At 40.8% G+C, this 15,152-nt stretch overlaps 1 protein-coding gene across 8 annotated transcripts in view; it reads left to right on the forward strand.

Annotated features, from left to right (window-relative positions):
- Nucleotides 1-15,152, forward strand: part of LOC109404231 (serine/threonine-protein kinase 24) — a 261,291-nt gene that overhangs the window by 181,776 nt on the left and 64,363 nt on the right. For 4 of the 8 annotated variants that reach the window (XM_062851038.1, XM_029869077.2, XM_029869079.2 and 1 more), the window contains one exon: nt 4,794-5,727. The exons of the other annotated variants lie outside the window; for them this stretch is intronic. In XM_062851038.1, the coding sequence (XP_062707022.1) occupies nt 5,197-5,727 (531 nt within the window). In that variant the 5' untranslated portion in view covers nt 4,794-5,196. The remainder of the gene's footprint in view (nt 1-4,793; nt 5,728-15,152) is intronic. 8 annotated transcript variants of the gene reach the window in all.

Here is a 15,152-nt window from a genome sequence, read left to right on the forward strand (position 1 = left end):
GTCAACTTACAGTAAAAATTTGCATGCATTTTTCGAAAAGTTACAGCTATTTGAAATTTTTCTTAGAAGGGGAAATTTTGCTTTTCCCGATCATTTTGTCTATCCCCTGTATTTTTCAAAAGGATTAGTAGACATATTTAGGCTAACTCATTAACGTAGATGTCTTAAATCGTCACCCGAGCAAAGGCTGATTGCAAAGTAATATCACTTTGACAATGAACTGTGTTATCGGTGTGATCAATTTGTTAATTTTGTTATCATATTTTCCAATTGATGATAACCAGATGATAACAAATTTAGGTATCGATAATTTTGATCTATCGCGGTAACATAAAAATACTAAATGTTAACAATGTTATCAATTTCCAAACGCATACTTCAAAGCTTTCTTAAAACTGAGAGACTTATGAACCTCGAATCTAAAAATAGATTCCGCTTTCCACCTTCAATGCGACTGTAGTACGAAAGCGTGCGTAGCTTCCAATTACTCTCACTCTCGCTGAGTCCCGTTGGTATAGGGGCTATAGGTTGCGACCGGCAATCACTCGATCAGGGTTCGAGACCCACAATGTTGAAACCATGGGTTGTGAATTATAAGAAACTAGCAGTCTCGGCAAACGTCGTACTGCCTGCCTACTCTGTTTTTTGACATCCGGTTCCATGCCCCACAAAATGGAATTTCAAACTTTCTTGTTTTTCTTGCCTTCCCGATCACTTTTATTTATATAGATTGCGGACGATGTCGATAAAGTAGATTTTTACAATTTTCGTCGATAAACTAGCTTTGAATGATAACTAATTGATAACAAAACCAGTTATCAATCAGCTGTATTTTTTCATATTGATTGTTGAATAAAATATTGTATAACATAATTAGTTATCAACTTGAACTCATTGATAACTTAACTTCTCATCATGTTGGTATTCGAGAAGTAAATTTGAGTTATCATTTTTGTTATGTTGGCTCTTAATTCAGCCTAAATGATAACAAACTCAATGGACTACCCGCTTGGTGCACACCCACAGTTGATCAGCAGGAGTAAATCAATTTTATTTTGTATGGTGAAAAGCATCTAAACTTGAATTACTTGAAATAGAAAGCTTTTACTGAAGAAATATTTGGTAGGCTTAATAGTAGTCACCATTGTGCACATCCACTACGTCCACTACCAAATATTTTTTCGAATAATGTATGCCACTTCGATAAATTTGCTTTTAGATGCTATTCGCCATACAATATTTTTGCGATTTACTTTTAGCGATTTTTCGCGCATAGAAGCTAGCGCCACATTGGTCGATGCGGAGAGTAGGAAAACAGCCGATGTAGTTAATTCATTGTCAAATGAATGATAACCAGGTAACAGAACTTGTTATCATTTTGTTATTCGGCCTTTGTTCGGGCATGATGTCATGACTCGTAGTCATAATATCACGAAGCGGTATATTTTATGATTTCGTTACTTTTAATCTTGAATTTGGCAACATTTTTTTCCCCGTTGGGTTCAAGCCACGTCGGGCGCAATTTGTTCTCGAATATACATGTTTCTACAAAATAAACTCTTCAATTTTGTACCTTATACTATATCTACAAAATACCTCTGAACATTTACTGTATTTTTTACTGTGTGGGTATACTACATACAACACCGCCAAGTACTCAGTACGCAGAGCGAGAGTGACGATTTCCCGGTTCTATCTTCTCACTTTGCAGTAGCACATTCTCCTTTCGGTACATCCGTCGTCGTCGCATCGGTTCACAAGCTTCAACACGTCATCGCCCAAGAAAGCCAAGAAAACGGATCCGGAATTGAAATTCAAAGACTAGGTGAAGTTGTACATTTACCGAGTACCGATTGCTCTACGGTCGGCCTATGTGGCTCTGGCTGCTGCCACTCCTGCTTCTGTTTCTGAAACTGACAGAGAGTTTAGTTTAATTATTATACCGACTGAGAGTACCCTTTCCGTTGGTTTCCACACTGCCAGAGACCCGGCCCGGCGGTGTTTCTTCGGGGGTGATAAAGTACCTATCGTCGTCTTCCTAGGCAAGGCCGGCGTTGTAGTACACGTGTAGAATTTATAGCCGGAGGAATGTTGGCGAGAAGGGGATTCTGAGGTGCTGAAAGAAACATTTTTCGTTTAAATTTGGCAAAAGATTGGTCGGTAGATACCACCGAGCAGTAGCAAAAAGTACTTGGTGAAGTTCTGCATACCTACACTTGAAAGGATTGCCGAAAACTTGGCAACGACTTTAGTTGATGTCAGTATCATGAGAATGTTAAATATTAGCTGGATGTCTTTGAACGCAAAATAATGAATTGGGGGTTTGTCTGTGCCGTTGTAGCGTCTGGGGAGAAAGCTTGTTCTACAATTTGAGAACAGAAAGAATGCTCTTTATAATCTCTGAGATATATAGGGGAACGCTGCTACTAGATTTGGATTATGAAGTGGGTCAATATTTGTCGCCATGCTAAATGACCTTGTACTGTGAATAAATGATATAACATATAGCTTGAGGTTTCTGATGAAATACAGCAATAAATCAAGTGTTTATTGATTTAAGATATTATCAGAATGCATCATTCAAAAGCATGAAGGATATATTCTAATTACATAACTTTAGTATTTCATTATCATTTTTGACGTATAAGCTGTACCCATCCGTCTGCTCGAAACCCCGCGTCCATCAATGTCCACTCGCATCGGAATTCGATTCATTTTAATTTGAATTAAAAACTTAAACAAGCTGAAGGCCATCCGTATCACGTCAAAAAACTTTTGCTTCGTTGCATGAGCACGATCCGCTCATGAGCTGTTCGTTCAATCATTCCATAAATGAACCAGACACGAACCACCAACTGGCGCGGGTGCGATGGCCTGACATTTCAGGAACTCCACGAACTTCAGAACTACTCCGTATCGCGGCCACCGCCATAGCCATCACTTCCATTTTTAAGTAGTTCACTCACAGAACGCATAAACCCCAAACAAGCTGCTTCATACAGTACCTAGGTTTGGTTGCGCTACAAAAATCCGGAAGGCGCGCAGACCTTCTTCGATATGCGGCGCGGCACGCTATAGTGTCTGGGCGGACGACGACAACGCCGACGACGGTGTTTTAATCAGATAAAATACACTAATTAAGGTTTCACAACCCAAGAAGGTTACCGTTGTTGGTGTTGTTGACTAGCGTGCGCGTTTGCGACAGCGGCCGGTAATGGTGGCAAGTTCCGAATTATCTTTACAAGCTTGCGGGGTGTTTCGTCGACACCGCTTGTTAGTGCTTCTTGCTTTGGACGGTGGTGTGTCTTGGTTTCAAGAGGGGTATACTTTGATAAAAAAAAAGAAATGTCATCTCAATATGTTTGTCTAGTCTAGTCTACTCTAGTCTACACATACACAGCCATCTCTTAGAAAAATCTCAGAAAAATCTTAGGAAAATTATAAAATCGACTAATTCTAACATTTTCATGCCATTACACAAGTTTACAAAATAAAACGAAAGTCGTGAACTTCTGTCAACGACCGAAATTTTTGAAGCACAATTCTGTGCTGATTTCAAAACAGACCTTCAAAAAATTTAAAGTAAAACAGTTTTTGAGTTTTAGCTCAATATCGAGTTTTGTATCCTTTCAAAATATGTAATTTACTAAAATTCAAATATATTGCGTTTGGTTCAACCAATTTTAAATATTTTTCCATAAATAAAAAGCTGAATACTATACCATTCGATCAGCTGAATACAGGTTTTGCGTCAGATTTATGAAATTCAAGATACTGGCGAGTTTTAAGGATGATCTTCTTAAATTTTAGCAAAATTCTCAAAATTTTTTGATGAAATGTATTTTTTTCAATAAGAAAAAAAAACAACTTAAAAATTCTTTCTTGACGTTTATTTGACATATCATATGTAGGCGAGTTACAGTAAAAATTTCAGCTCAATCGGAGCATTGATTACGGAGAATGAGATGTGTGAATTGAGCGACTTTGCTTAAAAATAGAACAAAAACCGATTTCAAATCATCAACCTTGTATGGAAAGTCGAAAAAATTCCCGCTCTACTGTAATTTTTTTCCTTCGCGTTTTCGAACTCAGGGCATGATTCTACACCAAAAGTGATCACCAGCTTACCGAGTTCAAAAATGCTGTATAATTATCAATACTTGCAAGGCATTGGAGATGCATAAAAAATATTGACCTGGCAGCGTAATTGAATACAGTTGAACTAAACCAAGGAACGGCAACATCTCGTCAACGCTCCGTAAAATATGTGTTTATAGATGTAAAACAAAAACATTGGGAGCGACGCAGCTAAGAAAGCTATTGCCACTCTATTGGAGTTGTCCTTCATGGAGACATTACACATAATTTTCAGGAGAATGTTGTTATACGTTCAGCTTCACCCATAAAGAAATTCTTAAGTACATGTTAGATAGTTTTACTTCAATCTTAAAACAACTGATTTATCATTACTCGTAGCCCTGGAACTCATTGTTGAAACCAGGCTTCACCGATTAGATTTAAGCATGAATCAAAGAGGGGGTCAGCCACAGGTGTTCTCCAGATCCGCCTATGAATCCAACCCGGCAATGAGAATCTCCCCTTACTCAGCAAACAAATACCACCCTACGGTGTGGTGTACACGCTGCCGTCACTTGGGTGATATCAGAAAGACCAGCAAGTTTGTATACATACCAACAACTAACAGCAAACCCATGGGCGACCGAAAGCGAAATTCCACCTGCGTTTTACATTTATTTTTTCAACATTGTTATTGTCGTTTTTCTTCCATTTAGAGTGTGCCAAGTTGTGATGCGATGCGTGAAATTTAGGTGCTTTTCATCGAGCCCCGGCATCAGCAAACATCAGCGAGCAACGGAGCCATTTGTAGTGTGCGAGTGCTTCAAATTACGGCGAGTGGATTTAACGACGAATACAACGGCGATAGGTTTGGGTCTAAGTGAATGGAAAATACCTGGGCAACATATCGGGTTTCAATTGATCCAAGTGCCATTTAGTTGTTCTGTGAGTTGAGTGTTTGATGTGTAGTGATTGAGAGCAAAAGAAAAATATAATCAAAAGTTTTCATGTCAAAGTGATACAAGAAGCTCTGTGGGTGTCTGGTGAAAACGATGCACTGTATTAGCATCGGTAGAAAGTTAACCTCATCCGACCGAAAGTAGATACAACGAAAATTGCATGAAGCGAGACGAGGAACGTGCTCGCAAGATGTGGAGGGACATCGGTGTGGCTGCCATGCAGCAGCATGCTGGTCCCAACTCTCTGCATCACCATCCCCATTACAACGGAAATGGGCCAGGGCCGGGGACGCCCAACAATCCGCACTGGAACCAGCCGGGTTATCGCAACTCGTACAGCTTACCGCATCCTAGCCAAACCCCCGGGCAAAACGGGCGCTTCCAGCAACATTACGAAATCAAACCCCTTTCGCAGTCTCCGTCGTTTCAAGAGATTTCAGCCGGGAGCTACAACGGAAGTTCCCCGTATCCGATGAAGCCAAGGCCCCTGTCGATGTACGAAATTGGCAATGGGTCCCCGAGCCAGCAGCTGCACTCTCTACCTCCGAACTTTGTGCCACACCAGAACAGACCCAGCAACGGGCGACCGTCTATGGTGGCGGCTCCCGCCCCACCTCATTCGCGACAGCAATTACAACAGCAACAGCAGCAGCAGCATTCAAACGGCCTACGACAACAGCCGGAAGAATTGGTAAGCACAAGCGGCAATGAATGACATCCCTTCGGCACAGGGTGATTAATTGAGATTGGGGGGAGTAATCACAATATAATGATGTACAACGACGTGTGTGGGGGGTGCCCAAGCCCAACCCAACCACATCGTTCAATCGATGTAGATTTCCAAAGCGAAGGGCGCGGGCACACTGACTGACTGCATGTAAACCTCGTTTGATTGATGTTGATGGAATACATCGCGCGCGACGATGTAACAGATTGAAAGGCTTAGCCCGCGATTGAAATGATGCATGTGGGAGCAATGTGCTCGCCTAAATGCGTCATGGTTCTATACGATTACCGTGGCGTTGCTGGGGTACCAGATTGGCATGTCGTAAGATAAAATGGGTTGAGTTCTATGTATCATGATAGGGCATCCTAAACCGACAGTTGCACCAATGTGTTCTATCTGGGGTCATTTGCAAGTCTTCAAAAAAAATGTTATATGTTTTAAACAGAAACCTATTTTTATGATTGTTTTATAATAACACAAACAGGACAAAGCGATTCAGTTTGCAGTGCACAGATTCTACAGCTGTTTTAATTTGAGTTTGATTATTTTTTATCAACTTTGATTGAACTGATTCATAGTTTATTCATTCAATGAGTTGCAAAATGAATTTTAATCGCACGATTCGTACATTTATCTAACGAGGCTTGCGATTAGCTTCTGTTTTTTTAGTTTTTATTAATGTGTATTTTAGCTTATGTGTCATTCCAGCTGACACGCACGACATTCAATTGGTATTTCGTCTCATCTTAACGAGTAATGATTTAAAGATGAAACAAATTAGGTACCTGCCCTAACCATTGTTAGTAGCAACTATATCCAGAAGAAGGAAAATATGAGATTCTGTATTGGTGAAGTATGAAGCCGTTCTATTTTGTACAAAATAAAACGAAAATTAAACAAAAATGTCTATTTACCTGTTTTAATGAAATTTGTTGTGTTAAAGAAGCATGGCTGCGTCTCATCTTGTTGATTCACACCATTCTCACTTCTAAACATGCTTGTATCCCTATAGTGGTAAATTTTACCAAAAATTAACGTTTTATAATGTTTATCTTGGGGTCCCCAGATACCCCAGTGGTTTATTTATTTTTTATTCTTTGTTGGGTACAGGGTAATTGTTCCCATCGTTGTGGTAGTACCTAATGTTGCGGTATTGACAATTGAGCACTTTTTCGGCTGAAATGTATAAAAGGTATTTTTAATAGATGTATGGTGCTTAAATTATGAGATTGCACCATTTGTTTGCTCAAGATTTGCCCAAAACCTATTCTAAAAAATATTTTCCTCAATGTGTTTGCTGCTGTGTTCCTATTGTTGCGGTAGTGTTCCTAATGTTGCGGTATCCCATATAATTTCATTGGGATACCGCAACAATAGGAACAAATACTGCAACATTAGGAACAAATACCGCAACATTAGGAACACAATGTTCTTTCAGATAAAAACGTATAAAATGCTCATAACAACATCAAAGTGACAATATTTCGTTATTTTCCCGTAGATTAAAGATGGATTTTATTATGTTCAATTCAATCCATGTAAAAAGTTTTCTTGGAGCGATACAATTGTGGTTTAAACATGAACCCAGTGCTTAACTCCTCCATGATCGGATCAATTACCCTATAAGTCACTGCGACCAGTTTTTAGATATATTGTGACAAGCCTAGTGGTTAAGGGTTTGGATCGCCAATCCGGAGATGGCGGGTTCGATTCCCGTTCCGATCGAGAAAATTTTCTCGGCTCCCTGGGCATAGTGTATCATTGTACTTGCCACACTAAATTCATGCAATGGCAGGCAAAGAAAGCCCTTCAAATAATGACTGTGGAAGTGTTCTAAGAACACTAAGTTGAAGATAAGCAGGCCTAGTTCAAATGCGAACGCCGAGCCATAAAAAAAGAAGAATGTCTCTCCTTAATATAACGGTAATTTTCAAGGAAATCAATCCGTTGAGCTTACTTGCTAATTTATTTCACTAAAATTGTGTTGTTTTAGCATCAGTATATCTATTTGGTACAATACTTGAGATAAAAACTAAAAAAATTAACGTTATGGACTCTCTAGCTACCGTAGAATAAAAATAAAATTTCGACCATTTTTCTTGCGTGCCAGAGCAAACAGATTTAATAAAACGGAGGAGTACTGCTAGGCTTATGAAAACAAATAGAAAATAACGTTATTCTAAACCGTATGCTTTATTTAATCAGTATTATGTGGCCCTTCAATACATGCATTTATTTTGAAAAAATCATCGCAGATGTGAAACAAATTTATTTTCTTTGTTTCTTTGAAGACAAAAATTCCAAAGGATTTAACAATCTCACCACTTATTTATGTACCAATTCAACCAGATCCTGTTACAGCTTTTGCACCTTTTGGTAAGCAACTTTTCCGAGAATCTATCCAACAATTATTTCCAGTGTTTTTATTTCCAATTTATTTGTAGGAATCTCAGAAATTCCTAGTGGTCGTCAGTATTCCACTTTAATTGGATGTGTTAATCACCGTTAACTGATATTTATTTGTTTTATTGATATTTCTCGGTGAGCCAATGAAAACTATTGGTTCAACGTTGTGACGTTTCGGCTTACTGTTTTCCTTCAGCCATCCTCAGACACTAAAATTTATTACACGAAAATACATTATTTTAACAAAAAACATCAATGAACATTTACAACAAATAACATTTTTTTTCCCAACACAACTCACATTTCGATCACCGCAGCAACTTTCACCTTCTTTACTGCAGGGCGATCACGTACCTTCTGATGTGGTACGTCATGGTTGTGTTGTTCGTCGTCGATTCTCGTTCTCTCTTCGTCGTCTCTCGTCGGTCGTCATCTGTCGCAACTTAACCACTAGCGCGTTGTAGTTTGCGTTAAACGTTCCACACTCACGTTGGAGGTTCACCGTGTTGTTTTCGCCTACCAGCTTGATGTGGAATGTTTCCGCCGCTATCCTGTTCTGTTGGTCAGCGATGCGCTCCACTATTTCGGTGAAACCGATCCAGAAACCCGCCCACAAGCGATAGGCGCGGTAAAAACGATTCTGAAGTGTAACAACTATCCGGAGTGGTTCATTCAGAATATCCTCAAACAAAGAGTTCATAAACACTATAATGAACTACAGAGCGGAAGTGAGGTGGAAGAAACAAAGTTTGTTTCCACACCTTACATTCCCCATTTGAGCGAAAAGCTGAATAAAATCCTCAAGGAAAATGGATTGACTTTGGCACTTAAAGCGAAACATAAAATAAAAGATGAGATCTTTACCAAACTAAAAGATCCCATACCACCAGGACACCAGAAAAATGTGGTGTACTCTGTACCATGTGGGACGAATGACGGTAAGGTGTATATTGGACAAACCGGCAGAAAATTGGACACACGAATAAACGAACACAAAAATGACGTCAGACGAAAAGACAACAGAACAGGATTAACACAACACACTATGCGACGGCCAGAATTTCAACTTTGACAAAAATAATATAGTGGAGCGCATCGCTGACCAGGAGAGCAGGATAGCGGCGGAAACATTCCACATCAAGCTGGTAGGCGAAAACAACACGGTGAACCTCCAACGTGAGTGTGGAACGTTTAACGCAAACTACAGCGCGCTAGTGGTTAAGTTGCGACAGATGACGACCGACGAGAGACAACGAAGAGAGAACGAGAATCGACGACGAACAACACAACCATGACGTACCACATCAGAAGGTACGTGATCGCCCAGCAGTAAAGAAGGTGAAAGTTGCTGCGGTGATCGAAATGTGAGTTGTGTTGGGAAAAAAATGTTATTTCTTGTAAATGTTCATTAATGTTTTTTGTTAAAATAATGTATTTTCGTGTAATAAATTTTAGTGTCTGAGGATGGCTGAAGGAAAACAGTAAGCCGAAACATCACAACGTTAAACCAATAGTTTTCATTGGCTCACCGAGAAACATCAATAAAACAAATAAATAGTATTCCACTTTTTCCATCCTAATTAAAACAAAGAATTACAGCTCCGTTTGTATTTTTTCTTACCCAATCAACAAATTTTATAGTTTATGACCGCATTAACGTTATGCATTGATTGGACAATAATAACACTATATGAATCGTTATCTTATACGATAAATGGTGTACACTATTGCAATGTAATGTACTCATCCCAAGTACACTGAAACCATTTAAGTCGATGCATGGCTGATCGAAAATATTTTTTACCGTGCAGGCAAGGACTAAACTATACAGTTTTATATTTTTTGACAGATCTCCTTTGTCATACGAAGTGTTAAAAAATATAAAAGTCTTTAGTTTTGTCACTGTTTGTACGGTAAAAATTATTTTCGATCAGCCATGCATCGACTTCAATGAAGGTTTCAGTGTAACATTTTTCAGTCAAAGGTTCTTAGAACCAAGGATGGGAAAAAATCATTCATTTATTGCGTATCCCTCACTCACATCCACGCACAATCTGATGCGAGTGTGCTTCTCCCCCAGCCAATCTAAATCTTTCCATTTTCATTGCCCATTCTTTCTGATCGCCGAGCACCGGGCGACGCAAGCAACGACGGCCGAATGAATCGCTACCGAATTTGAGTGCCGAAGGCGAACGAACCAAGATTGAACGAATGTTTGCGTTCTGAGTCGGGTGCGAGAGCATTCATGTTGGAACGTTCATTTAGCGTTCAGTGGAAGCATTCAGTACTGGGAATTGAATCAGTGAGTGTGTTTTGATTCAATCAGCTGAATGGCACTCGGTAGTTGAGAGAGCAAACGATATTTTCGTATACACCGATGCAAGCTGATTCATTTCGCCATCTATTTGTTTCTCTCTTGCTTCGCTTCGGTGGCGTCGGTTGCGAGCCGTTCGTGTTGTGTTCGTTCTTAGTGCGCCGTGCTCTTACTCAGTATTGGGTTGTTGGCGTTATTTTTGCTATTTTGCATCGCCGGCATTCGGGTGAGCGAATGAGTTTTCCCATGTTTGCTTAGAACTATCATAGAAGCAAAATAAAAGGTACAAAGTTCTATAACGGGTCTCAAGACTAATTGGTCATCAAAATATTACTTCGCACCCGAGTTGATACTAAAAAAAAAAAGATTCTCGGCACTTCAACGTCGAACTAATGACCAAACATTATCTTTCATGACATTTTAACTCACCTTTGTGTTTGATGAAAAGCGTTTGGTTTTCCTGCGCTGTACAAGTTTGGCATACAATCTAGAGTTAAAAACGACGGGGCATGATTTCCCACACAGTTTTCAGACTTTGCAACCATGATGATATCTTTTCACTTTCTAGCGTTTTTTTTGCACTGTGTACGCCGTTGAACAGCAGCTAACTGACACATATTACATCACATCATGTAAAAATAAACGATTCTCGCCTATGCAACTCTGTGTGTATGCTTTAATGAGTTGATTTTTACAATAATCCGACTTTTTTATATTGGTGCGTATATACAAGTTCAATTAGCACAATAAAATAAAGTACCAAGCGAAGTAATATATAATATAAGTAATAGTGCACGTTTCTGCGGATAAGTTCCGTTCATAACATTACAGCATTAGAATGTTGACTATTACGATATTGTCTTGCCTTTTATAAATTGATTTGTATTCTTATATGACTTATGGACAAACGTCTTGAAATCCCGCTTCAACAGTGCATCAGAACTTCTGTCGCACAAACCTCAAGAAACAAGCTTCAAACAACAGTGCATTTTATTATTCTGTTCCTGCTCACTTCTAATAAGCTTAAAATGAGAAGCTCAGGTGCGCTGGTTTTGTTTACGAAGAGATTTGTGCCCTCGAAATCATGAGTAGGTGCCATTTGGTGTAGTCGGCCATTGTGGCGGCCATTTTGGGATTCTACAAGTCTGTCATTAATCAGATAAATCCCATTAGGTTTAAAAACTAACATCATACAAACTTCCACCGAACGTATATGCTATAAGGATACGTCGCCATGAGTCTCTGGGTCTACCTCTGCTGTGATGTCCTGCTGGGTTGCAAGTTGCAATCTATCGCTTGCTTGCAGATTTCGTTTCCGCCCCTGCGTAGAGTGTGGCCGACCCACCTCCACTTTCGCTCCCGAATTTCTGTTGCTTTCGGTTTTTGATGACATCGACGATGGAGCTCCACGGTGGAGATCTAATTGTAAGGCCACCATGCACGAATTATATACCGCAGGCATCTAGAGATAAGACCTGCTGCCGTTGAGTGTTCTCCACTGATACACACCAGGTTTCACTGGCGTATGCACAGATTTCACGTTCGAGTTGAAAATGCGGGTTTTGATCGACTAATCTGTTTTTTTTTTTCATACATTTCCTAAACTCGCAAATGTTTCCTCGCCTTCTTGATCCATGCACCTGTCGATCTTGGTGCCGCCATCGGCCGCCATTTGGCTACCAAGATATTGGGAGCTTTCAACATTCTCCACTGATGGCCCAGCTACCGTAATGCTGGAAGGGTTGACAGTGTTTACATCCAACGATTTGGTCTCGTTAACTTTGATGCTAAGACCTGCTGCCGAGGAGCGATTGGCAAGATCATCGAGCTTGCATTGCATATCAGAGCACCATTGAGCTAGGAGAGCAACGTCATCAGCCAATCCGAAGTCACTTAGGTGCTCCATGGTAATAGGCTGCCCCAGCAATCCACGATTTGGTTCACGATCAATCGCACCTACCAGGATCTCGTCAATTACGATAAGGAACAGTAGCGGTGATTGGATACATGCTTGTCTCACTCCAGCAACGACCCGGATGGGGTCGAACAAGACACCGTTGTACGAAAATGCTCTGTACTGTACTTCAATGAGGCCGGTGAATTTCTCAGGGACATCCTTCTGTCTGAGGGCCTCCCTAAAAGGACTCTTGGAATTCATTGATTTGCTCCACAATGATACGGTGCGTGACAATGTGATCCACACAGGATCGTCCGGCACGGAATCCTGATTGCTGCCGTCGGAGAGTTCCGTCAATATTCTTCTGTATCCGGTTAAGGATCACTTTGCAGAGGACTTTAAGAACGATACACAGTAACATGATGCCCCGCCAATTATCGCATACAGTCAGGTCACCCTTTTTGGGTACCTTTACTAAGACGCATCGCATCCAGTCGTCAGGAACCCGAGCAGAAGAAAATATCAAAGCATAATAAAATATGTTATTTTGGCCTAATAACTGTATAATGGAATCAGTAATTTTTATGTTATTAGCATAACATATTATGTTATAACCTTGTTTGTCATAAGCGGCAAAATAACAAATATCATAACAAAAAATGTTCCTGTAAGACTAATTTAATAACATGTTTTGTTAGACCAATTACAACTTAATAACAGGAAATTTGTGACCTTGTTACTGTTGTGTTATTCTTCATCACATATTTGTATATTCTCTATAGCAGAATAATAACTAATCTTGTTCTATATCAAAATATATTATTGAAATGTTATCTGGTGGATATATCACTATACTTCAACACAACAGAACAAGATTGGCCAACAAAACATGTTATTAAAAAGATATATTTTGATAAGTTAACAATAACAAATTATGGTATAAAACAGGCTATGTGATTCTATTGTTATCAATTTGCTATTCTCCTCTGCTCGGGAAATATCGCAGTTTCCCATATGTTGCAGAATAATTGATGCAGTAGTTACGCGGATACTACGGGGTCAGCTTTGAGCATCTCTGTTGATATGCGATCGACCCCTGGGGCCCTGTTCGATTTTATGCTAAGGATGGCTGTTTCTATCTCTTGTACTGATGGAGCTTCGGTGTATACACGGGTAATGCGTCGAATCCTTGGCGGATCATGCTGAGGTGTTGGTGGGTGGCAGACACTTAAAAAAGGTTTCCACAGTGCTCGAACCAGCGCTTCAACTGTCCAGACGTGTCTTTCTCGGGTATTGTAGCATTCATCTTGGTTCCACTAAGACGGCATGAAACATCGTAGAGGAGACGGATGTTGCCGGTGTTAGCGGTTTTCTCGCCTCCGTCAGCTAGGGAATCCGCCCACGCTTTTTTGTCCCGTCTACATGAGCGTTTCACTTCCATTCGGGAGCCAAATAGCGCTGATGAGCTACGGCTTTGGCTCCTCGTGTTTTCGCTCGCTCTACCGCGGCTTTGGCATTCCTTTGCTCCTCTATCTTCCTTTGGGTAGCATCTGTGATCCACTGCTTTCTCCGGGTGCGTAGCTCACCTAGAGTATTCTCGCCGGTGGCAATGAAGGTGTTCTTGATAGCTCTCCATTGATCTTCTACGCTTCCACCTTTCTGGAATATCCGCAGCACGGTTCTCTAGCTCTTCGACGAAGGACCTTTTCCGCAGCGTCTTTCAGTCGTCGTCGTGTATTGAACCGGCATCCGATATTCTCCTCCTGTCGATGGATCCTAGCAATGTGCAGCCAGATCTCGCCGATTAAGAGATGATGGCCGAACGCAATGTCGGTGCTACGTTTGTTCCGCACATCAAGAAGGTTCCGTCTCTATTTTCGGCTGATGCAGATGTGGCCGATTTGATTTTCCGTGACGCCATCACGGGAAACCCATGTCACTTTGTGCAATGGTCGATGGGAAAAGAGCGATCGCCCAATCACCATGGCATTGGTACAAAACTCTGCAAACAGCTATTCGTTTTCGCTCATTTTGCCGAAACCATGGCGTCCAATGACGTGCTCATAGTCCGAGTTGTTGGAACCAACCTTCGTGTTGAAGTCGTCCATGAGGATCTTGGTATCACCTCTCGGAATCTTGTGCACAACAGCATTCAGTTGGCAGTGAAAGTTCTCTTTGTCTTGCAATTCGGCAGTATCGGTTGGTGCGTTACATTGGATCATGGTAAGGTTTCTCAAACCCGTGTTCTGAATCTGACTACAATTATCCTCTCTTTATTGGGTTTCCACTTCATGAGCGCAGCGTGGGCGTGAGTGCTGAGCAGGAAACCAACTCCACGGTGGCGAAGAGCGTGTTCACCAGAGTAGGGCAGAGTATATAAAAATTTATCCGATGCCAATTGGTGTTTCCCAAAGTTCGGCCAACGGACTTTGTTCAGTCGTAGGATCTTAAGCTTCATACGGCATGCCTCATTGGCTAGTTTTGCCAGTTTACCCTGCTAGGCTAGGGTTAATACATTCCAACTTCCAATTCTTGTCCGTTGTTGCGCTCTAAAAGTAGCCGTTGAATCAGTTCGTAATCTTTCATTTTTGGTTTCTGGGTTTTTGGGTTTCGGAAACAGTAGGTTGTTGGCCTAAGGTCCCCAATTCACCGTGGCGGGGCTGCCTTAGGTATAGCTTCCGGTGGAGGAGCATTTCATACTCAGCCACTGGATGCCAGAACAGAGTTTGAGCCGCACCTCCTTGGTGAACCAGACGCTGGAAACGTACCTCC

The sequence above is a fragment of the Aedes albopictus genome, chromosome 2, assembly GCF_035046485.1.
Source record: "Aedes albopictus strain Foshan chromosome 2, AalbF5, whole genome shotgun sequence".
Taxonomy (NCBI): Eukaryota; Metazoa; Arthropoda; class Insecta; order Diptera; family Culicidae; genus Aedes; species Aedes albopictus.